Here is a 24,319-nt window from a genome sequence, read left to right as displayed (position 1 = left end):
AACCATCCTTAATTAACAGCGGCTTGTGCAGCCATGGGTCTCTGCATTCACCTCTGTTCATTGTGAAGAAAGGCTTCTCTGACTAGGGGCAAGAGTATCCTTTGACTGTGGGTGCAAACATATATTTAGAAGGTGATTTGATGCTATGTCAATCCAGCCAAGCAGCAAGTAGATTCTTTGCTGGGGCCCAAGGGCTCTTCAGTCATAGTTTTTTTGAGCAGGTTTGCAGTACTGCATGAATTCATGTTTATTGATTTAGGGATGCTGAACTACCCCTGCATTACTGGAATGAATGTGTGGTCTTTTTGAGGTGATCTGGAATTCAATTTGCAAGTATTTTATTGAGAATTTTTGCAACTGTGTTTATCAGGGAGATTGTTGCATACTTTTTTGTTTACTGTGTCTTTGTCTGGTTTTGGTATTAGGGTAATACTGACTTTATAAAAAGAGTTTGGAAGAAGTTCCCCTTTTCTATTTTTTTGGGAATAATTTAGATAGTATTGGTTGTAGTTCTTTTTTTCAGAGGTCTGGTAGAAATTTGCCATGAGTTCATTTTGCAAACATTTTAAGGAGAATTTTTGCATTTGTGTTAACCAGAGAGAAATCCTGGGGGCTTCCTGGTTTGGAGACTGTTTGTTCCTGCGTCTGTCTTTTTGTTGGTTATACGTCTGTTTAAATTCCTCGTTTCTTCTTGGTATAATTTTGGTAGGTCATACGCATCTAGAAATTCATTCATTTCTTTTATATTTTCCAATTTAGTGGAATATATGTTTTTAAAATACACCTTATGATTTTCTGAATTTCATTGGTATCTGTTATATCTTCCTCTTCATCTCAGTTTTATTAATTTAGGTGTTCCTCTTTTTTTCCCCTTTAGTTAATTTGGCTAACAGTTTGTTAGTCTTGTTTATCTTTTCAAAGAGCCAGCTCTTTGCTTCATTCATTCTTTATACTATTTATATAATTTCTATTTCATTAATTTTTGTTCTGATCTTAATGATTTTCATCTGTTATTTTGTTTGTTCTTGCTTTTCTAAGGCCTTACAGCACATCATTAAGTTCTTTTATTTGAAATCATTTAGAATTTTTGATACAGGCACTTAGCACTATAAACTTTTCTTTTAGGATGGCCTTCATTATGTCCATAGGTTTTGGTATACTGTGGTTCCATTTTCATTCAGTCTTAGGTTTATTTCCTTCTTGATTTTTTTTTCAATGACTCCATTATCATTTAATAGGGTACCGCTTAGTCTCCGTGTGTTTATGTACTTGGTGTACTTTTCTTCTCTTGATATCTAGTTATATTCCACTGTGGCCAGACAGAATACAGGAAGTTATTGCCATTTTCTTGTATTTGTTAAAGCTTGTTTTGTGTCCTACATTGTGGCCTGTTTTAGAGACTATTCTATGTGCTACTGAGAAGAATGTGTATTACTTACTGTTTTGGTGGAATGTCTTGTAGATGTCTACTAAGTCCATTTGATTATAGCGTCATTTACTTCCAATGATTCTCTATCTAAATTTTGTTTGGATGACCTGTCTGTTGGTGAGGTTGGGGAATTTAATCCCCTACAATTACTGTGTTGGGGCTAATTTGTTGCTTTACATTGAGTAGCACTTGTTTTATAAATTGGTGCTCTTGTGTTTGGTGTATATATGCTTAGAATTGATATCCTCTTAAGGGGCTGATTATTCCCTTGATAAGCATGAAGTGGCTTTCTTTATTTCTTCTTACCAGTTTTGGTTTGAAGTCTACTTTCTAAGGTATCAGAATAACTATGCATGCTTGTTTCCTAGTTCCATTTGCTTGTAGTGCTCTTTTCCATTCAATAACTTTATTCTAAGCGGATGTTTCCCTTGATGGTAAGATATGTTTCTTGGAAGCAGCAAAAAGATGGATCTTGTTTTTTAATTGAGTTTGATAGTCTGTATTTTTATTTTTTGGTTGGGGGAGTTGAGACCATTACTATTCAGAGTTATTACTGAAAGGCATATATTAATTTCTGTAGTTTTGATGACTTTGTGATATTTTCTTAGTTTCTATGATGAATTGTCCTGGTAGTGTATATTTTTCCCTCTAGTCTCTTGGAGGTATTTATCTTCCTCTTCAATCCCAAGTGTTCTATCCAGCATCCTCTGTAGACTTGGCTTAATGGTCATAAATTCCTTTAGGTTTGTTTTTATCATGGAAAGTTTTTATTTCCCCTTTACTTATAAAAGATAGCTTTTCTGAGTTTAATATTCTCAGTTGGCAGTTATGATCTTTCAGAGCTTAGAATATATCTTTCCTAGGCTTTCAGACTTTATAAGTTTCTATGAGTAATCAAGTGTTATTCAAATGGGCTTGCCTTTGTATGTGACTTAACATTCTCCCTTGAAGCTTTCAATGTCCTTTCTTTATTATGTGGTTTTGTTTTTGTTTTTTATATTTTAATCATCACATGTGAATAAATATTCTTTTCTGATCCTGCCTGTTTTGTGTTCTTTGGGCCTCTTATACCTGTATGGACATATTTTTCTCAAGATTTGGAAATTTTTATGATTTTATTAAAAATATTTTCTATGACTTTGACATGGAAATTATTCTCCTTATATGCCTATAATTAATAGATTTGGTCTTTTATGCTATCTCACAGATCCTGAATGGTCTATTTGTGCATTAAATTTTTATTTTTCCATTTTCTTTGGTTGAATGGTCCAGTTCCTCTAACTCATCTTTAAGCCCAAATATTCTGTTGTCTACATGATCCATTTGGTTAGTGAAACTATCCACTAAACTTTTTATTAGACTAGTGGAAAATTCCATTTCCAGCTTCATTTCAGGTTGAGTTTTCTTCTTTGATATTTCTACTTCTTCATTGAATTCTATTTTCAAATCCTGAATGAGCTTCCTTACTTCATTCAGATCTTTGTTTGTGTTTACTAGGGCTACAATCAGTTTATTACTGTTCTGAGTTCATTCAAATTTGTACTTTTTAAATTCTGTGACCTCTTTGAACATATTTAAAATTGTTCTTTTGAATCCTGTGTCTTGAATTTCTGTCTCTGGGGACTATGAGACTGCTGTTTTCTTTTTCCTTCCTTCCTTTCTTCCTTTCTTTTTCTTCCTTCCTTCCTTCCTTCCTTCCTTCCTTCCTTCCTTCCTTCCTTCCTTCCTCCTCCCTCCTCCCTCCCTCCCTCCTCCCTCCCTCCTCTCTCTCTCTCTCTCTTCTCTTCTTTCTTTCTTTCTTTCTTTCTTCCTTTCTTCTCCTCCTCCTCTTCTTCCTCCTCCTCCTTTTCCTTCTTCTTTTGTATTGCTTATGTTTGCTTTTCTGATGAGACCTGGACATCTGGAGTTAGGTTGTTTAATGTGTCTTGCTACATGTTATATGCCCACAAAGCTGGGGCCTGAAGGTAAGCAGAGAACTGGGCAACTTAGAGAATACTTGGGGGAGAAGAGGTGTGTGTGTGTGTGTGTGTGTGTTACTGGTTCATGCCAGGTTGGGTTGCTTATAGCTGGTCAGTTGGGGCAGTACTTCCTGTCCGGATCTGTGCTGGGCCAGGCCAGTTTGCACTGGTTCAGTTGCAGAGGACTCTAAGCAGGGGATGGCAACTGTACCCAGTTGCTGAGGATGGCAGCTGTACAGTCATGGGGGGCGGGGCCGCTTGTCTGGGTTCCTGCTGGGTTGTGTCTCATGCCATAGTTTAGCTGGAGCAGGCTTCTTGAATGGGGAAGGGGTGAAGCTGCCTTAGATTGGCTTTACTTTGGCTGGGGAGGGCTCCTGAGGCAGGGGAAAGGTTGAGGTGTTACCAGTCTGGGTTCATGTCAGGTTGGGCTGTGTGTGGTAGTTGTCAGAAGTGAGCTCCTGGGGGCAGGTTTTTAAAATTAATTAATGAATTATTATTATTTTTTGATGTGTGTCTTTGTTTGGGGCATGGCTGGGGTGTGTGTCCATGTGTAAATATGGAAGCCAGAGGATGAGATGAAGGACACCTGTTCCCTTCATTTGAGACGGGGTCTCTCATCTCTGTTGGGCTTGACTGGCTGGTGAGCTTTAGGAATCCTCCTGCCTCTGTCTCCCCAGCCACAGAATCACAAGCACATGTCACCCTGCCTAGCATTTGATGCGGGTGCTGGGGATTGGAAGCAGGTTCTCACGCTGGTGGGGCAAGCTCTTTATCCACTGAACCATCTCCTCGGACTTCCATGCAACCGTTTCATGGTGCACTTTTTCCTGGTTGCTTCGAGGTTGGCCAGAGAAAGCCTTATAATAGCAGAAAGTGAAGCTAAGTAGTAGTCAATACTTTTTTTTTTTTTATTTTGACTAACAGACTCAGCTAGATTAAAAATAAAAATAATTGATTGGCTTACCAAATAAAATATATAAGTGATAGACGTGTATCCTAGGAAGCAAGGGAAAAAGTCTCCCTATCCCTTCCTCCCCTTCCTCCCTCCCCTCCCTTCCTTCCTTCCTCTCCATCCCCTCTTTCCTTTTTTTCCCTTTCTTTATTCAAATTGCTATGTAAGTGTTTTTAATGTGACCCCAAGACCACAACTGTGGACTTGGTATATTTGTGCTCAAGTCTGGAAATCAGAAAGCAAATAATGTTCTTTCTTGCATGCTGCATCAGGAAAAGCTTAGTCAGGGGCCCTATTTGAACCATAATGGCCAAGAGAAAGCGGTTTTACAGTTGATCCAGTCTGGGCCAGGTGTCCACCTAGTCCTAGAAAGTGGTGTCTGTATAGTACATCCTGAGTCAGTTACTCTTCTTGGGAACACTTTACCTTCTTCAAAGTGTTCAGGTGTCCTAGTCATTGACACTAAGCAATACTGGTGATGCTACCATTCTGATCGGCAGGCCCCTGGCCATGGTGTACAACTATAGACTGCCACTCATTAGCTTCTGTTCTAGCCACATAGCAAGTACAGCTTGATAGATGGGAACTTTGGAAAGTTGAAAGAGCTGCAAATCAGAAGCCATGCATGGGCCAGCATTGGAAGGTTCTGGGGTTCTGGGAGAGTTGTTCACATTCTGTGTCAGTTTCATTGTGATACTGTGACAAAATACCCAGCAGAAATAGTTTATGAGAAGACAGCTTTATTTCCACTCATGATTTGTGAGGGTCTCAGTCTATCTATCATGGCAGGGAGGGCATGGCAGAATTCACGGTGGTGGCAGCATGTGGTAGAGGCCTCTCACATCACTGATGAGCAGGAAGGAGAATAGCCAGAATTAGGGACCAGGCTAAAACCTTCTAAGCCCCACCTCTAGACGTTTGCTAGGTCCTGTCTCTTAAGGCTCTACAGTCCCCTTAGAAGCCCCAGTTGCTGGGGAGCATGCACCCAAATCATGGGCCTATGCACACACTTCAGATTCAAAATGCAGCGCTCCTTAACAGACTTGGAATGGTATTACAGCCTGGGTCAAGAAGAATGTCGCTAATAAAACACGAATCTGTGTCCTTTCCTTTGGATAGCACCACATACAAGACAGAAGGGCATGTCTGTATAACCGTGTACTATGTGTCTCTTTGTGTGTGTGTGTGTGTGTGTGTGTGTGTGTGTGTGTGAGATAGATAGATAGATAGATAGATAGAGAGAGAGAGAGAGAGAGAGAGAGCATGTGTATACTTGAGTGTACAGAAGCATGCATATTCTGCATGTAGCCACAAGCCTTCTAGGGTTCTATTTCTTCCACTGGGGTGTAAAGTAGGGGTGTTTAAAGCTGAGGCCAGAAGGCAGGACATGAAAGGCACCCACAATTGCATCTCTGCAGCCTGTTCAGATTGCCGCACTTCAGACTGGAGCCTGCTACCCTATTATCTGAGGCCTCGTGGGGAGATTCCTAGCTCTGTTGCTGTGATTTCAGGTAGGGTGTGTTTTGGGGTGGAGCCTAGAAAATTTGCATGTCCAACAATTTATGGCCAAGGGCAGTGCTGGTAGTCTGTTTACCATACTTTGAGAAGTGCCCCACCCCCGAGTCTGGGTGAGTGCTGCTGTGTGCGTTCCTATCTTCATGCCCAGGTCTGCTCTTTCTCTTTTTGCTGGGGCACCTGTGCTAACAGATAAAAAATATAGGATGCCCAGGAAAATGTGAATTCCAGATTCAGAAAACTTTTTTTTTTCAGTACAAGTATGTCTAAGATGTATAATAATAATAATGATAAAAACCCCACATTCATCTGAAATTCAAATGAAATGGGCATACTGCTCTAATATGGCCACCTTTTCATCAAATTAGGGTCAAGTGCCTCTCTCCTGCTGCTTCTCTGTGATTGAATAGGCCACAGCTGTTGATGAAGCTGGCCCAAAGAGGGCTTGTGATTTTGGGGCAATCCACCTGCTCCCCCGAGCTCAGTGAAGAGGAATTGGTTTGTGTACACTTCAGTGCTCTTGCTGGCTCTCTGCTCCTTTCTCTGTCTGTCTGTCTGTCTGTCTTTCCCTCTCACGATTTCTTTACACCGTCTCTTTCCGGGGTGGGGGTGGGGTCTTAAGGCAGAAATCTGTGATGTGGGGGACTGATCCAGCAAAGATCAACTTTTAGCAGCAGTCACAGAATCCAAGAGACCGATGACATCCCAGGGTAGAGGGGATGAGTGACATTTTGCCTAGAGGAGGTGGAGATCACCAGCTGGCACCCCACATATTATGGGTTGGGCTGGAGTGTTCATGTGGTTGGTTCTCATTGTGTTGGAGTTGTTGGAGTTTGTTCAGGGCTTGAAGGAAATTGACTCCACTTGGTCTCTGTAGCTGGCAGAGGGAGCCTGCTGCTATGGGTTTATCACAGATTGAGAGGCAGAGAAAAACTTGAGCAATCAGAGGCCTCCTGGAGACTTGGACTTGGCAACCTCCTAAATGGCCCCATTTGTCCCCTTTGCTTGCCAAACTGTCTTGATGCTGAGAGCCGTGAGGATGACAGCAGAAGGGCCTGGCTGCTTCCCTTCCCTTCCCTTCTCCTCACCAACTGTTGGACCAGACCCACGTCCTCCCCTTCCCTTCACTCCGAACAGTTGCTTGTCGAGGGTCCTGACACTAACCATCAGATTCTCCGAGGGCAGGAGGCTGGAGCCACACAGGACTGAGATGCTGCACATTACCCTGGGGCCTGGCCTTGGGGGCTCTGTGCACATCTCCAAGCTCCCAGGGCCTGTCCTCCTCTCTTGCATTCTTCATGGAACAGAAAGGGAGAGTGGGTTCAGGGCGGTAGGGTCTTCGTGGGACCCAGCAAGCTGCCTCTGGAGCCTTCCCTTCCCTTGACATGCTCACTTTACCCGCAGGATGAAGTGGTGTGCTTTTCTTCTCTGTGGGTCATGAAAAGTTGTGTCTTGTTTTACTTGTTAGACCCAGGCATAGTGCTGGGGACCAGACATCTGCAGAGAGAAGGCGCGATGATGATTCTTGCCTTTGCTGATGGCTGGCGGCTCCGTCGAGTATCTCTTACCATTTTATTGAAGCTGTGGGAAGACATAGCTTTCTGCTTGTTAAGTGGGGACAATGAGTACCAGAGACATGGCCAGTGAGCCCCAGGTCACATAATAGAGCAAGGGATTGAGCAGAGCCATGTGACAGATGGCTCTCACAGCAGCTGGACTGGCTTCCTCCTTGCCAGCTCAGGACCCCCTCGAGCCACAGCTCTTGAAAAGGTCTGAACCCTTTTACCTTCTGCTCCCTGGCTTGCATCCTCACCCCCACTTCTCCCGAAGAGCCTGGCTGATCTAGGGTCTGCTAGGGAAACGTCCTAGATCCCTCAAAGGACCCTTCTCATATTCTCCCATTTATGTTTCCACTCCTTGGCCCTCCTTGGACCTGGAGACATTTTGAGAGGCTCCTTGGATTACGAGACCAGGCGAAAGCTAGGCAAAGTTCCCAGTATCATTTGATCTTGGAGCCAAACTTGTTACAGAGGAGAAGGTGCTCTGGATGCTGGTGGTGATTGGAGCGCTCCAGAGGCTTCCAACAGCTGCAGGTCTAGCTGGAACCCTCAGCTCAGTTTTGGGCAGATCCTGTTATTTGTAAGGAAGTGAGCAGATAGTGACATTCCCCCAAATCCCTGTTCCCCAATCTGGGGAGGTGGGGATAGGGTGGGGTTCCCTTCTGATGTCATATTGGTGTGCTTACCATTGCCATCTTGACTCTGCCAGTCACATGCCAGGAGCTATGCTCCAGCATAGTTGGTGCAAGGATGAGAGCTATATCTACCATCCCATGTTTAACAGGGCCTTGGAGGATATGGATGAATAAAGAAATAAAATTGCCACATTAGCAATGGATGTTTTCATCAGAGAGACTAAACAAGGCACTGTCAGCAAGTCTCTGTGCTGTTGAGTTGTTGGGTCCAGATTTTCTGTGTAGTTGCCTATCGAAAGACGACAAATCTATGTGATCACAGGAAAAGATGGCCATGGAGAAGGGTTGGGGGTGGCTTTGGAGATGCTGGAAGTGGAAGGTAGGTTCTGTACATGCCCACGTGGAACTGAAATGAACTCATGAATTTCAGTCAGAGGGGGTGTTTAAACAACCTAAACAGAAGACGTTTAAACAACTTCATACAGAAGATGGTAACTAGTGATTGTTCACAATTCAGGATTCTGCAGGATCTCCATTTCTGCCTTGATCTTCTCTCTTTTTTTTTTCCTGTACATAAAAGCAAAGAGCCTTTATTTTAAGCTCTAGGGCTTGGTCTCTCTGTCTGTCTGACACAGTGGTGAGGGCAGAGAGTCCCAAACTCAAGTGGGGGTAGAGTTTTTATCATAACAGAGGTTGGGGTGAGGGGATTTCCAAGGTTCAGAACCCTGATTGGCTGACATTTGTCTAGAAGTATCTGTAAAACAAAAAAGGTGTGTGCTAGACTCAGGGACATCTGGCCACCTAAGTATCTAATGGTTGGATTGTTTGAGATGTTAGGTACTTCCCCATCCCTGGGTAAATCTCTGAGTGGTATCATCTTATGGCTTTTCCTGGATCTGGGTGTTGCCTGCCAGTAAGCCTGTTACAGAAGCTGTGCCTGGGCCTTTAGGGCTATCATGGCAGCTGTGTGGTCAAGCTGTTTTGGGTCTCATCTACATAATAGGGATAGAGGAAGGAGAAGAAACCTACCTAGATCAAACTGCCTTTATCTTCTCTTATTGCCCTTGCTTCCTTCTGGAGGAAGATTTGAGCAAAGTGGAATCTTTGGAAATCCTAGTGTTTGCCAGGGATGTGCCAAAGTACCAGAGACTAGGTGCTTAAGACAGAAATAATCTCTTATAGTTCTAGAAGCTGAAAGTCTGAGGTTTAAGTGTCAGAGGGACCATGCTTTCTTTGTGCTCTCAGAGACTCAGATGAGCTGATAAATGAAGTCACATGGCCCGGACGTGATGGTTGCCTTAGACATGATAGGGAGAGAGACTGATGGAAACCTCCGTGGCCAGAGCACAGGGGCAAGAGGGAGAAGCAAGGGGGCTCCCGTGGATGTTAGACCTTGTGCCACATCAGCTCTGAGGCTTGGGGGTAGAGAGCAGGCCTGCTCCTGCTCCTGGCAGAGTGTGGGAGAGCTGGGCAGAGCTGGCTACAAAGCAATGTCACAGGTACTAACAACAGTGGGTGATGGCATGCTAGGTCAGGAAGGGAAAACTTCACAAGGTGGGTTCTGCCTGGGGATGCTCGGAGGCAGGAGAGGGGCAGCCTATTGGCCTTTGCTCTGACGTGATGCAGAAGAGTCCAGGCAAGAACGGGATGTCTCACCCTCAGGAGACTCTTCCTCCTTCCCCCTGAGTTCTGGCTTCTTTGAGCTTCAGGCTAGGGTAGGGATCATTAGATCATTGGATCCACTTCGGGTTGGGAAGAGCAATGTGTTCCAGGATTTGGGCAAAGTTCTCCAAGGCGCTGGCTGGCAGGAAGCAGAACCTAGTTCCTTGCCCTGGTCCTAGATACTGTCTATCAGCACACCCCTTCCCTCCTTCTGCTTTTCTGATAGCAAGAACCAGTTAGTCCAGACACTGGCATTGCCAGTGTCTATTTGAGTTCCTTGTGTCCATTTGTCTCTGAGCTTTACCTTTGTTCCTTTTTGAGACAATTCTCACACTGTATTCCAGGCTGGACTGGAGCTCACTGTGTAGCTCAGGTTAGCCTCAGACTTGTGATAACCCTCCTGCTCTAGCCCTCTACGTGCTGGTATTAGAGATGCGTGGCTGGGGCTTTTCTTAAATTGCGCTATGCCTGGCTCTGCCGGTCCTCCCTTCACTTTCTATTCCCCCCTTTCCTGGCTTCCTCAGGTTCTAGGATCTGCAGTGTGGAGCTTCTATGCCCCAGGCAGTGCGGAGGAGGCTGGAGCGGGCTGCCAGACTAAACTGTTTCCTCCTTGGGTCTTTTCCTGACACCAGGTCCCGCCTGGCAGACTTCCACGCCAACTGTCGAGCCTCCTACCGGACACTCACCAGCTGCCCTGCGGACAACTATCAGGCGTGTCTGGGCTCCTATGCTGGCATGATTGGTAAGCTCTCCTTGCGTCTTCTGAGCTTTCAGTGCCCACCTCCCCAGCCTCACTAGGGTGGGGACTGCTGCAGACCAGCCCAAGGCCAGTGAAAGAGGCTCACAGCATAGCCTTGCCTGTGGCAGATTCAGACAGAGCATTCAGGGGAAAGCAGAGAGAGGGAGGCTACTCCTCATCAGGAGGGGCCTGCTTCTTTGTTACAAGGCTTTGGAAATTAAGCGACAGCCTTTGAGGCACTGCGAATCAGTCAATGTGGACTCTTATATTGGAGCTTTCTCTTATATTGGAGTTGATATTTCTGTTTCATAGGCAAGGAAACCGATGCTTAAGAGAAACAGTTCCTTGACCAGGTTCACTTACTTGGTAAATGCTGAGATGGGTGGGTGCCTTTATCTTTTTGATTCTAGAAGAATCACTCTGCATGTTTGTGAGGGAGAAATCAAGGACCTGAAGGCTGGGCCTGAGCTGCTGGGGTCTTTTCTGCCCTTTTGGTGACACTGGTGATTCTCTAGGCCTTTGGCCTTTCTGGTCCTGGCGATTCCACAGTTACCAGGGCTAATTGTGCTCAGAGTCAGGATTGTAAGTTTTCTGTGTTTGTTTGGTATGTGTGTGTGTGTGGGGGCAAACATGAACCTTTGTCCCACTGTGCCTCAGCATCTTCTTTTCCTTCCCTTCCTCCTCCCTCCCAGGGTTTGATATGACACCCAACTATGTGGACTCCAACCCCACCGGCATCGTGGTGTCTCCCTGGTGCAACTGTCGTGGTAGTGGGAACCAGGAGGAAGAGTGTGAGAAGTTCCTCAGGGACTTCACAGAAAACCCATGCCTCCGTAAGTCTGAGAAAACTTTTCCTGTCCCCTTCTGTCCCTTCTGTCCCCTAGCCAGCATACACTTCTACCACCTGAGAGGAACCTAGAGCTGCCCCGCTCATTTTCCTCTCATCTTTTTCGGATGGCCAATGATACCTATAGGGCTTCCCACAGAGGCCTGAAGTTTTGAACTCTTGGAGATTCCATACAAAACTGCCAGTGGGCTGCCTGAGTCTACCATCAGAGTCCCCAAGCCCGTGGGAAGTCAAGACAGAATGATTTTTGTTGGCTGTTCTGACAGCATCAGCCAGTTTCCTTTGGAGACAGAGTCTTCTCATGAGGACCACGGGCACCCTCTCCACGTAGTGGGTCTTTCCTCTTGGAATTGGTGACTTAAAAACAAAAAAACCCATTTAACTACTGGTCCAAAGGCTGCAGAGAGAAGTGGTCACAGTCAAGTTCAGCTTGCCTTTGGTCTTTGCAGACTGACATCCTTTGCTGATGATGCCACGGGCACATCTCTTCCCCTGTTCTTTATCCCCCCTTTTCCTTTTGTGCATCTCTCTTTACTCCCCTTCCCTTTATTCTGGAATTGGGGACTCAGAGACAGATTCCAGTGCCTGTCATTAAAGTACTGTAGCAAGAAGGAGTTCAACTTGAGTCATCTGTGATCCCAGCACAGTGGAAGTTGTAGGCTAAAGTTCTCTATGGTGTTAGAGTTCAGATACCCAAGTCCTCCTGGACAAGAGAGGACTCAAGGCTTCTCAGAGGCTCTATCTCTTGAGGACAGCTGGGTATTTAGCCTGTTGAAAAGGCATGGACCATCTGATGGTCTACTCTGACAGGTTTCTAGGGCTCCCTAGGAGAACACAGACTGGAGATTACAGAGGAGAGAGCCTCGTCACATAGCATTGAAGGTGACCAGAGTGGCATGTATCTGGACTGGAAGATAGTATACTCCTTCTGCAGATCTGAAAGCATTGGGGTTTTCTTGCCTAAAAGTCATGGTGGTGGGTGGTAGTGAAGAGTGGTTAAAGGATGCTGGCCAGCAGTTGGTGTTGGCATCCAGTCCAACCTGGTTGTGGGTAGATGTCACTGGGGTTATGGATATGACTTTGATGGGTGACCTAGTACTGAGAGTCCAGAGGTGGAATCATGAGATGACTAGGAGGTAGACCCAGATGACATCCTTGGGAGGCTTCATGGGCTACTGCCTCTGAAGGTTCTTCTGCTTTGGAGGACTTAGTTAGATATAGAAGACATTTTCAGGACTGGCAGTAAAGGGGAGAGAGCATTGTTAATGGTAGGACAGTATGTATAGTCCACAGTGAGACATAATGATTTTGGAGGTAGATATTTCTGTAGACACTTGTTGAGTTTTAGGAATAATTTTGTCCAAGAAGTGCAGTTAGTTTCCCCCAATGGATTAGTGCTAGTTGGTTGCATGGGTTAGGGAGGCCATCCAGGAAAAGTCAGTGATGAGGAGAGGGAGAATGGCTGATTTTTGGGGTGGGGATAACATTGTACCTGAGTTGGCAAAGGAGCTGGAAGAACCTGTACCCAGGAGCTAAAGATGGGGCCTTCTGCAAGAGAGGTCTCCAGTGCTGACCAACAAGATGTTTCTGCCATCTTGGCTTGGCCAAATGTCTCTAGACTTCCTGGCTCCATTCTCCTTTTCCTTGTAGCAATTCTCATCATGTTAATTTCTTTCCATTTTAATTTTTCCGCCATTTCTATCTTTTGTATTTTCCTCGCCAACTGGGAGAGCATTTTACATCTGAAAGAAGACTTAGCAAAGTCAAACTCCAATGTTCTACCATTTGTCTCCAGCTTCTAGTCTCCTTTGGGAGGGCAGTCGTTAGGAAGGAGGTTCATTAGGAATGATGGAAGTGGGCTCTGATTTTGCTATTTCTATCTGTCCTCTATCCAGGGAATGCCATTCAGGCCTTTGGCAATGGCACAGATGTGAACATGTCTCCCAAGGGCCCCTCATTGCCAGCTACCCAGGCCCCTCGGGTGGAGAAGATACCTTCACTGCCAGATGATCTCAGCGATAGCACCAGCCTCGGGACCAGTGTCATCACCACCTGCACATCTATCCAGGTGGGGTCTGTGTCTCGGAAACTTGGGAACTGGAACTGGGGATAGCTCAAGATCTCAGGGTGCACCAGGGGGTCAGACATGATATGGGAAATCACTCAAATGGGGCCATTAAGGGAACACTGAAGGTTCCTTAAGATTAGGAGCTCAAGGGGCAGGGAGCTGGGAAAGAAGATGTTTTTTTTTAACCTCTTTATTCATTTAGGCGTTTTCTTTGCAAATATGAAAACACTTGTTACCTATCAGTATTGTATTAAACATACTGGGGCACAAGATAAAGGTAATAGTTATCATACAGCTACTGTCTGCTAACTATCAGTAAGTATGCTGGTGATTCTCATCTCATTGAATTCACAATGAGGTGACAACATTCTTATTCAACATTCAGGAAACTGATCCAGAGGTCTCAGATGACATACCCATGATCATGCTACTGACAGTTGGTGGCATGAGATTTCAAGCCTTTATATGACTCTAAGACTTACAGTGTTCATTGGATGGTCCATCCATCCATCCATCCATCCATCCATCCATCCATCCATCCATCCATCCATCCATCCATCCACTCGTCCATCAATGCAATGTGACTTATAGACCCAGTATAAGCTGCATCTTATATGAGCTCCTAGGGAAACATTGGTGAGTGAGATTGATACTATCTTGCATTATACAGTGTACTGGCTAGATTTACGTCAACTTGACACAAGCTATAATAATCTGAGAGCAGGAACCTCAATTGAGAAAATGCCTTCCTGAAACCAGGCTGTGGGTCAGCCTGTAGAGCATTTTCTTAATTAGCAATTGATGGGGGGAGGACCTAGACTATTGTGGGTGGTGCCATCCCTGAGCTGGTGGTCCTGGGTTCTATAAGAAATCAGACTAAGCAAACCATGGGGAGCAAGCCAGTAAGCAACACTCCTCCATGGCTTCTGCATTGGTTCCTGCCTCCAGGTTCCTGGTTTGTTTGAGTTCCTGTTCTGACTTGATGTACTACAATGTGGAAATAAACCCTTTTCTCCCCAACTTGCTTTTGGTCATGGTGTTTCATTGTAGCAATAGAAACCCTAACTAAGACATATAGTCTTTATGGCCTTAAAGGTCAGACAATGATGTCCTTCACTAAAGTAGCTTGTCTGTTAAGGAGGTTGATCCTAAGTAGGCCAGATGCATATTCACTCACACATGTGCACACACAGACACAGACCTTAGACACACACAGATATAGACATAGACGTAGACATAGATACATATAGACATAGACACAGACAAACAGACACAGAGACACAGACACACACACACACACACAGACAGACACACACACAAACATCTAGAACAAAATATTTGAAAGAAAATTTAGTCCAGAATGCCAATGTGAACAGAGGGCAAACAGTGAGGTGTGTGTGGAGAGCGCAGGAGATGTTTCAGGCAGGAGTTGTCGGACACTGGCTGAACACATTGCTGGGGTCTGGAGAACACCAGCAAGGGCACAGACAACTAGAAGGTTTGGGAGGACCTGAGATGGTGGGCAGTAGGCTTCTCCAATCAGCAGTGGAGCATTCATAGCACTAAGATGAGAACTTGAACAGGTTCCTCCTTGGCAACCTTCAAGTCACAACTCTCTGCTGGTGACCCTCATGGTTAGGGAGTCACTGTTCCTTCTGCTCTTTGCTGGGGTCTCATTATCAGTGACAGTTGCCTTTAAGTACCTTCAGTTGGAGCCTTTCTATTCCTTACTTCCTCCACTAAGCCACCCTCCGTAGTGGTGGGTGAAGGCACCCATGTCATCTTTGGCTGCCTCCTGGGCATACCTGAATGACTGCCAGGGGAGGTCAGGTTCCCATTCCCGTAGTCAGCTGTCAGCTCAATTTCATGCTAATGTGGTAGACAGTTAGGAAGATGGGCATTGTGCCACCTGCTCAATGACCAGGCTCAGGCACAATTTGCCTGTCCCATGCCTTACATAATCCAAGCTTCTTGGGGACAGCTCACCTGTGGAGAAGCTACATTAGCAGAAGTCTGCTGCTCCTATAACCTCTGTGTGATCCCTTGTGAGCATGGAGTTCAATGCTGCGGTGTGAGCCCTCACCCCAGACTCTTCAGTGTCTAATAACGCCAAGTCTCATTGTTTCTTCTTAGAAAAATTAATTCTTTACATATTGATCAATCAATTAATTATTGCTACATGTGAGCCTGTTTGTGTATGATGTGTATACACAGGTGTACATGCCATGGCACATAGGTAGAGGTCAGAGGACAACTTTGTGGAGTCAATTCTCTCCTTCCACCACCGTGTGGGTTTCTGGGGTTCAAACTGAGATGGCCAGGTTTGCACAGTAAACACTTTTACTGTCTCTGTCAACTCATGGACCCCCATTCTTTTTTTGTGTTTTGGGTTGCTAAAGCATCCTCGCTTATTTCCCCCCCCCTACAACATGGGCTTTCACAGGCTCCACTCTGGGGGCTTGTTTTAATCCTGATTTGATTCCAGGGGAGATGATGAATGATCTGTATGGGAGATGATATGAAAATGCATTGTATACTGAGGAATGCTGCCCAAAGGCAGGGACTATAAAGCTCTGGTAGGTGGGAGGCTCCTTAGCAGATGGTTCCTGCAGGCCTGGCCCCAGGGGTTGTCAACCTAGCATGCATTGACTAAGTCATTGAGCAGGGTACCAGGGTACTAGCAGCCCTTCTAGAAGACAAGGAAGAAAATCGGTATTTCGGAGAGACCAGCTCACCCTTCCACCTTAGATTCCTTCTCAGAAACTCAAGGCAAATGCCTCTGAATCACTGCTTACCATCTTTGTAGGGAACCCCCTTTCATCCATGCCAAGTTGCTCTGTCCTGGTTCAGATCAGGGCTAGCCTGGGGGCTCTGCATCTTCCTACCCTACAGCTCTCCCCTGTCTATCAATTCTGCTAATTTGTGATATCATAGAGACTGGCGGTCTCTCTGACGGTTCTGATGAGACCCTTGAGAGTTCAGTAACACTTGACTATAGAAAGAGTCCCTGAATGCAGGCAGAATAGGAAGCTTAGGTCAGGGTTGGGGGAACCTGTGTACTCCAAAATATGGCTCAGAAGAGGCCAGATTATGTTTCCTACCTTCTTTCATCTATCTTTCTTTCCTTGGGGGAAGTTCAAGGGACCCCTGGAGATAGCAGCCTGGTGGGAACCCAGCGAGTGTCTCGATGTTAAGACTGGAAGGGTCCTTTAACATCTCTTTCCCAAACTGAAGGGTCCCAGGGTAGGCAATGACTTGTTTGTGGCCTCGTGATCTACATCTTTGATGTAGCTTCAGGTTGTATATTAGAAACAACCCAATTGTGCCCCCCTTTCTGTGGCTCTCTGGCACTTGGAGAGCTTCTGGCATGTTCTGAAGTGGTCTCCAGCCACAGGATCTCTCTATAGCTGAACCTTGTCTGAATGTTCTTGCCTAGCCCTCCACCTCGCTGGTCTCTGGCTGGGAGGCAGGTCTTTGTTTCTGAAGTCTGAGGCAGGAGGCTGTCCCATCACATCTTGGACAATTGAAAAGAGGTTTAGAGGGTTGCTGTAAGACCCCCACCTGATGCCTGAAGCAGACCTTGCAAGCAGCAGCATTTCTTTCCCTCTACTCATCCAACCCTCTTACTGTGTGGGTCTCTTTCCCAGGCCCATTAGTACTGGGGCATGGGGCTGGGGTAAACATTAGCACATGGCTTCATTTATTCAATAGAAATTCTAACTGCATATCACTTTATCCTGGCCACTGAGAACTGAGCACCTTATTCAACCTGTACCCTGTTCCTCATAGCAGTGGGATAGAAAGGAGGCCCAGGTGGTCTACTGGGGTGTAGGACAGAAGGACTTGCCTTGTGCAGCAGTGGAAGCAGAGGGCTAGCCAGCCAGGGGAAAGCTGCCGCCTGGCCTGGAGAAATTGGAGGAGCATTGAGTACATGATTCGGAATAAACAAGGGTGTGGCAGGCAGAGGGAAGGGTTGAGCTGGTGATACGGTGTTTGCATATTGTCTCTGTGTCATAGGCAGCATTGCGGGCAGTTAGGACGGTCATTCCGGCTGCAAAGCCTACAATGGTTGCCACTGGCACTTTACTGAACACAGTTCCAGACCCATGGCTTTGACCTGGAAGAACACAGGCATTGGTTTGGCAGGACAGTGAGTGCTGTGTGGGGAGGTTTGGGTCCTGTGTATGTGTAATAGGCTAAAAGTGGTGAGCAGCAAGCCCTTGACAAACTTCTGCTGGGAGGGGAATGTGAGATCTGCTCAGAGCCAAGAGTGTAGGAGTTAATCCAACAGCAGGTAGGAATTGTTTGGCAAGGCAGAGATACAGAGTCAGGGAAGCCTGTTGGAAGATTCTTGGGATACCCATAGTCACAAGCCTGAGAAGAGAGATTAGATGGAGAGGGTCAGGGAAGGAAGCAGAAGAAAACATGAGGGTCATTGTGGGTGGGGAATACAGGAGAGAGATGGTCCTTGGCCTGTTCAAAGGGTACAGGTGAGAGAGAAGGCCAAGGGATTAAGGTTGGTGATACATTCCAGAACAGGAGTAGGGTAAGGAAGAGAGCTGGCTGGCTCTGCCTGCCCAGCAGACTGGCAGTGGGCCTTAGTCACTAGTATCTAAGCCAAGCCAGAGAGACTCTTGGGACTTATAGGCTCGGCTTTGGGAGTAAGCATGGGGACTTCTTTTTAACTTCCCGGGCAAAAAGGACCTCCCTGGGAGAAAGTTCTAGAAGGATGAAACTTGCAGGTGTCACCCCTTCCCTGTGTCATCTGCTCCCCCTGCCCCGCCCTGCTTCTGGTGGCCTGTACAGCACAGCTTCCAAGAGTTAGCTCATCCCACAAAGACCCTCTGCCCCACCTCCACGCGATAAGGGTAGCTGATGGAAGTGCTGTACCAACATCCACGGGCCCTGATCCTGCCTGCCTGATGAGAGGTTCTGAGCAGGGCAGGCACAGGACTCAGAGCAGTCGAGGACAGAGCAATGGTGTGTGTGTGTGTGTGTGTGTGTGTGTGTGTGTGTGTGTGTGTGTGTGAAGGATTTGAGGAAGATGGGCCTCCCTCCTGGGATTACGGCTGCCTAGAGACGCTTGTGTATAGGTTTATTTTTCAGATTCTGTATGAGCTCTTTGAGCAGGGCATATATATATATATGTATATATATGTATATATATAATCTTTGTTCCTTTGTGTGTGTGTGTGTGTGTGTGTGTGTGTGTGTGTGTGTGTGTATCTGTGCCATGTCACAAATGTAGATGTCAGAGGACCACTTGTAAGAGTCAGCTTTCTCTTTTTACCGTGGGGTTTTGGGGACTAAGCACAGGTTACTAGACATGGTGGCAAGCACCCTTACCTGCTGAATCGTCTCATCTCCCTGGGCTGAGATACTTAGGTGGGAAAGGGAGCAGACCCAGCAGTGAGGGAGGGAGGCAGTAGATCTGAGCCTCTGTGTTCGAGCGTTAGGTAGTATAGAACTTCCACCCCTCTGGTCCTCTCCACCCACGTGTGACTTTCAGAAAAGCCAGCCTGGGACTCCCCACCCCTGCTGTTTTGTGTGACTAGAACTGAGCGGCGGGGTCTTGGGTTAGCTGTTGGAGGTCACTGCAGCCAATTGCTAGCTACTGTTTCCTGGAAGCAGGAGGGCCGAGGGTTGTTTCTCCAGCCTTTTGCTTCCAGACTCGCCATGTGCAGACAGGGTAGAGGAGTTCTTGGAGAGAGCAGGATGCTGCTCCGAGTTCCCCATCCCTCACTGGTCCCAGACTGCAGGCTGACTTGGGTTGTACCTTCTCACCTTAAGACTCCTTCCCTGTTACTAGGATGCTTGGCTCCTGGGTTCTGGATACAAAATTACGTGGTGCTGCTTCATGCTTTATGTGATGAACAGGTAATTTTGAGATCCGTGGGGGCACGGCGTCTGGCACCAATGCCACTTAGTGATGTAGGTACATCTGTCTAGGTTATTTTGTAGTGGAGCAAACCGAGGGTCAGTACATTTGTCTTGGGTAATCAGCAGGAACAAGGCTTGAGCCCAGGACTCTGTCTTCTTGGGTCCCTGCTTCTTATTCTGTTCCAGACCACCTTGGAGAAAGGATTTAGGTACCGAAGTGTAGACAATCAAAGGGACTAAGCAGATAGAGAGTTCTAGAACTAGATCTTGTAGCTCACGGGCAACATGGACAGACCTGACAGGTAATCCTCATTAAATGGGGGTGGCCTCTCCAGGCCCTGGAGTCTACTCTCCGTAGGTTCTGAAGGATTCTTCTTCCTGGCCCTGGTCACTCTGGGGAGGAACATAGGCCTAGGTCAGGGACCCCAGGGAGCACGTGTGTTCAGATCCTATCTCTACATTCCTGGTTGAGCTGGAGAATGAGTTTCTGGCTTGAGGCCTGGGAACATTTTTGGCTTTTCTTTGTGGCTTGACCCTGGTGTAGAATCCTGTGTGGCCATCACTGTCCAAGTCTAGGAGCCCGTATGGGCTGCCTGAGCATTTGTCCAGTCACAGAGTGTTGTGGCTGCCCCACGTTGGGTAATTGTTTAGTTGAGTTGTTCTATCAGATCTTAATTTTCTTAAGGCAATAGACTATTTTAAAACAATTTTATGTGTAACTCTAAAATACATTAATAAAACAAAGACAGGGCACCTTTGATTGGAATAAGACAAGGACCTTGAATCCTATGGGGCTGTCCTACTCTGTCACTTACATGGGCTCCATATCTAGAAGGATTGAAATGGAGGTTTCGGGGGCAGGGGGAGAGGACACGGGATTAAGCCATGGAACCGCTGAGGGCAGGCCAGCCTTGCCACACCCTATAATTAGAATAGAAAGTGGTGCCGGGTGCAGATAGATTCTTGGCTGTACACAGGAAGGACAGATGTGACTGGGGATGGTGAGGATTAGAGTTGAGGAGGGTGCCAGGTGGGAGACTGTGAAGACAGTACATCCTCTGAGATGAGATGACATGTTCTCCCTGGAGTGGCTTGCCCAGAGCAAGTGGCACTGTGCCTTGGGGAGGTAAAGCCCATCTTTGGGGGATACAAGGACCCAAAGCCTGTGACCCTCTGAAGAGAATAGCAGTTGGTGGCTTGGCTGGGCCAGATTTTGTCACCTGGGGACACTGGTATTGTGGTCTTGAGCAGGTTCCTCCTGGGTCTGGTTACTTTTGTGTCTCCAGTCTGGGTTATCACCACCCTTTCTTGGCCTGGATCTCAGTGTGACAGCTGGGGCCTTACTCAATTGACCAGATGCCCAGGATGATGGCTTGCCTATGGTGTCCAAGGGATTATTATAATTCTGGCCAAGAACAGTGACTTCCACATAATTTCTTGGGCTTCCTGGGTGCTTCTAGTGGTTAGCGTGTCCTCCCCGCCCCCCATTGCTGTGAGAACCGAGCTATTTGAGGCCAGGAGAGATGCACCATATCCCTAGTTTGTTCTCATGGATCTCCATCACAGTGTTAGTAACAGAGAATGGTGGATTTGTGCAAACCCTTTGGTCCTGCTGCCAAGTAGTTAAGTCAAGGTAGAGAATTCTGGAGCATCACCAAACCCGCCTTTCCTGCTCATCCCTTACCTCATCTGCAGAGGGCCCAGGTGCACACATCTGTTTGGCATGGAAATGACCAAGCACAGTTGCTAGATCCCTAACATTAGTGACAGGCATCACTAATAAATCACAGCTCTCATCTCTCCTGAACTCAGATGAGGGCTCATAATCTTTTTCTCCACAGCTCTCCAGCAGCAATGGCAAATGATGAGCTGGCACCCAGCAGCCATTTTTCTCTGTGGCATTTATTCATCTGCGCTTGCGTGCACTTAGTAAAACATTAGCTGAGTTGCTCTTAGGAGCCAAACACGGCTCAGTGCAAGGAATAGGCATGTTCTCCGTCTTTGGGGAGTTGTGAGTAGTATTTAGAGATGTGGGTGGCCGGGGACCACAGAATGCAGAAAACTGGAGACCAGAGTTTTCTCCAGGAGTCCACACGAGCCAGGATAAAAAAAAAATTCAGAGTGTTTCAGAGGTAGCAGGATGCTTCGTGCTGCACGGGTCCCAGCCAGTGAAGTCTCTTGTGTACCCTGTGCTTAATGGTGCCAGCAGTAAATGACAACATTGGATAAAGCCTGGACCCAAACAGCCTGCTAACCTGCCATGCTTTCTTTTCCCAGGAGCAAGGGCTGAAGGCCAACAACTCCAAAGAGTTGAGCATGTGCTTCACAGAGGTGAGTGGCTTGGCTGGGCCAGATTTTGTGGGGCGTAGTGGGGGATGGGTACTGGAGGCTGGCCCAGAGGAGCCGTTCTTTAGGCAAGACTTGAACTCAGAGCCCCTGGGTCAGCCGAACTTCCAACCCCACTTGGACCTGAATGAAAACTTAATTCTGTTGGGGTGGTAAAGGCCACAGCCAGAGCCCGTGGGTGTCTCCTTGTGGATGACAAATACCTGCTCCGAGCAGAGGCCTTCCCACAATCCCCTCTAAGACAAATGGCGTGAGCACTTGCTCGGCTCTAGTTCTGTGGTGGTTACAGGGCATGGGAGGAGAGAAGGACCCAGACTCTTGAAGGAGCCCCCTTGCCCAGGACTGTAAGAGTGACTCAGACCCAGGATGATAACTTGGAGAGGAAAAGGGTGGTTCAAGAGTCTGTCAGATGTGCAGGGATAGGGATTTGGGCAGGAAGAGTGTCCTATCAATCAGGAGCAGGGAAAAGGTGGCCTTCTTCCTTCCCTATCAATAATCCAAAGACCCTTATGGACCCCAAAGCCCCATTTCTTCAGAATCTTTTGTGTTTGTTTACTGCTTTGGAAATAGGATCTTACCTTATGATCCTCACTGGCTTTGAACTCACTTTGTACCCAAGGCTACCCCTTGAACTTACAGTTTTCCTGCTTCCGCCTCCTGAATGCTGGGATTACCAGCTTGTGCCTGTGTTCAGATGCCTTCCTGGGACACATACCCCCATTCCCAACATGGGGACTACTGGTCCATTTACTGAGGAATGCTGCCCATGGCCTTGAGGCTTAGAAGAGACAAAGCCCACCATTTGTCCTGTCTTGTCCAGTTCCCTGGGGCACAGCTCTGCCCTCAGAGTGTAGGGGAGGCAAAAGAGGGGCTCTGTATGGTGAGAGGGGCAAGGCCAGAGAAGACAATTTTCTGTGTCCATTTCTTTGACTGACCACAGCCCTCCTGATGGGTTTCTGTTGTTTTCTTCGTATGTGTCTCCTCCTCTGCCATGGATCAGCTCACAACAAACATCAGTCCAGGGAGTAAAAAGGTGATCAGACTGAACTCGGGCACCAGCAGGGCCAGACTGTCTGCTGCCTTGACGGCACTCCCACTCCTGATGCTGACCTTGGCCTTGTAGGCCTTTGGAACCCAGCGCAAAAGTTCTTCAAGCAACCCAGATGTGATTCCCACCTGACAAAATGGAAACACACACACACACACACACACACACACACACACACACACACACACCACACCACACCACACTCACACTCCCTTTGCAAAAAAAAAAAAAAAAAAGAAGAAACAAAACAGATTTTTTTTTCCTACATTGTCTCTGAACCTCTCTCCTCCCAAGTTTCTTCTCTGGAGAATTTTTCTAAACCAAACAGACAAGGCAGGTGGGCAGCCTGAAGCCTGCCCAGAGGTCCCCTGCAAGGGACACCCAGGGGCACCAAGGAAGGCTCAAGGCTCTGGAACGACTCTTTTTCTCTTTCCTGGTGTTTTCTCTCGGGACCATATGACAGCCTGCTGTGGAAGGGACTTTGCTGTGCCTGGTGTGGACTGGAGCAAAAAACAATTGCAGCTGTTGATTGAGCTGACTACTCTGTGGACCTGCCTGCCCAGGGACTAGCAGAGAGTGTTGGTCAGCAAGGAAGCAGGACTGGCCACAAGGACTTGTCGCCTCTTCCTCTTGGCCTCAAAGATGGAGACGGTCTGCTGCCACGCCCAGGTCTTCTGTGACTGAGTGGGTCTGAGTCTGGGGCGGGCACCTCTATGGCTGCTCCGGGCCACAGTGCCTGTAGCATACATAGATGGGGTTAGGAGCTGTTACAGGAGCAAGCCTTGCTTGGCACCAGCTCCAAGATGCGCCTTCCTCCTTCATGCCAGGAATCTTGAAGTCAAAGAGAAATGATCTTCTGTTGGCTTTTTTTTTTTTTTGGCTTTTTTGTTTTTTTTGTGGGTCCATTTGGCGGGTCTCCCTTGGGGAGAAGGGTTGTTAAGTGGGGTTGGGGAGACCCTAGCTGGACATGGGTCCATAACACTCTGGCGGGCTCCCAAGCTTGCCCCTTCTCTCTTCCCCTTTTCCCCATGTTCTCTTTCCTCATTTCTGAGACGTTCGTTCATCCACTGTCTGTACATACTGGGCCTCCTTTCTCCACATGTGTGTATATCCATATACATATATCCTGTGATTTCTTCTTTCTTTCATTTTTTTTTAAAGAAACAAAGCTATGGAAATAATACCCTACAGATGAGCGAAAATGTATTATTGTAAAGTTTATTTTTTTTAATAATGTTGTCTATGATGGGAAGGAAGGTACCAGGTCCCCTGAGCTCTGGTCCAGTTGGGCTGATGGGGCTGTGGCCGGGGACTCCCGATTGCATTCACTCTTAACCAAGCTCCAATAAATGTACTAGGAAGCGAGTTGCCTTCTGCCTCACTCCTGAGTGACTTTGCTTATGCTTTGTTCTTGGCCGAGTACCACCTACTGAATGCTTACCTGAGGGTCTTGCTCAGCTGGCGGGTGTTTGTATATATTTGTATATGTGGACTGGCATGTGTGCATGTATCAGTGTGTCTGGTCCACATGTTCTGGTGTGGGTGACAGATGGAGCTCACATAGGATATATATATATTTTTTTGACTTGGTGGGTCTGAGGTGCGTGGCTGTGTTGAGTCTGTGGTGTCCCCTTTTGCCTCACCTTCCTAGTCAGCGCTGACGTCAGCTGCTCTAAGACTA

The 24,319-nt window shown here is 46.9% G+C and overlaps 1 protein-coding gene across 3 annotated transcripts in view; it reads left to right on the top strand.

The window, feature by feature from the left end:
* Window positions 1-24,019, top strand: part of Gfra2 (GDNF family receptor alpha 2) — a 98,046-nt gene extending 74,027 nt beyond the window's left edge. For all 3 annotated transcript variants that reach the window (XM_028877627.2, XM_028877629.2, XM_028877628.2), the window contains 5 exons: window positions 10,343-10,452; window positions 11,142-11,282; window positions 13,192-13,364; window positions 21,522-21,575; window positions 22,591-24,019. In XM_028877627.2, coding sequence (XP_028733460.1) covers window positions 10,343-10,452; window positions 11,142-11,282; window positions 13,192-13,364; window positions 21,522-21,575; window positions 22,591-22,713 — 601 coding nt within the window. In that variant the 3' untranslated portion in view covers window positions 22,714-24,019. The remainder of the gene's footprint in view (window positions 1-10,342; window positions 10,453-11,141; window positions 11,283-13,191; window positions 13,365-21,521; window positions 21,576-22,590) is intronic.
* Window positions 24,020-24,319: the final 300 nt, after the last annotated feature.

This window comes from Peromyscus leucopus, chromosome 9, assembly GCF_004664715.2.
Source record: "Peromyscus leucopus breed LL Stock chromosome 9, UCI_PerLeu_2.1, whole genome shotgun sequence".
NCBI lineage: Eukaryota > Metazoa > Chordata > Mammalia > Rodentia > Cricetidae > Peromyscus > Peromyscus leucopus.
The sequence above is the reverse complement of the archived record's forward strand: the minus strand, read 5'-3'. Positions and strand labels throughout refer to the sequence as shown.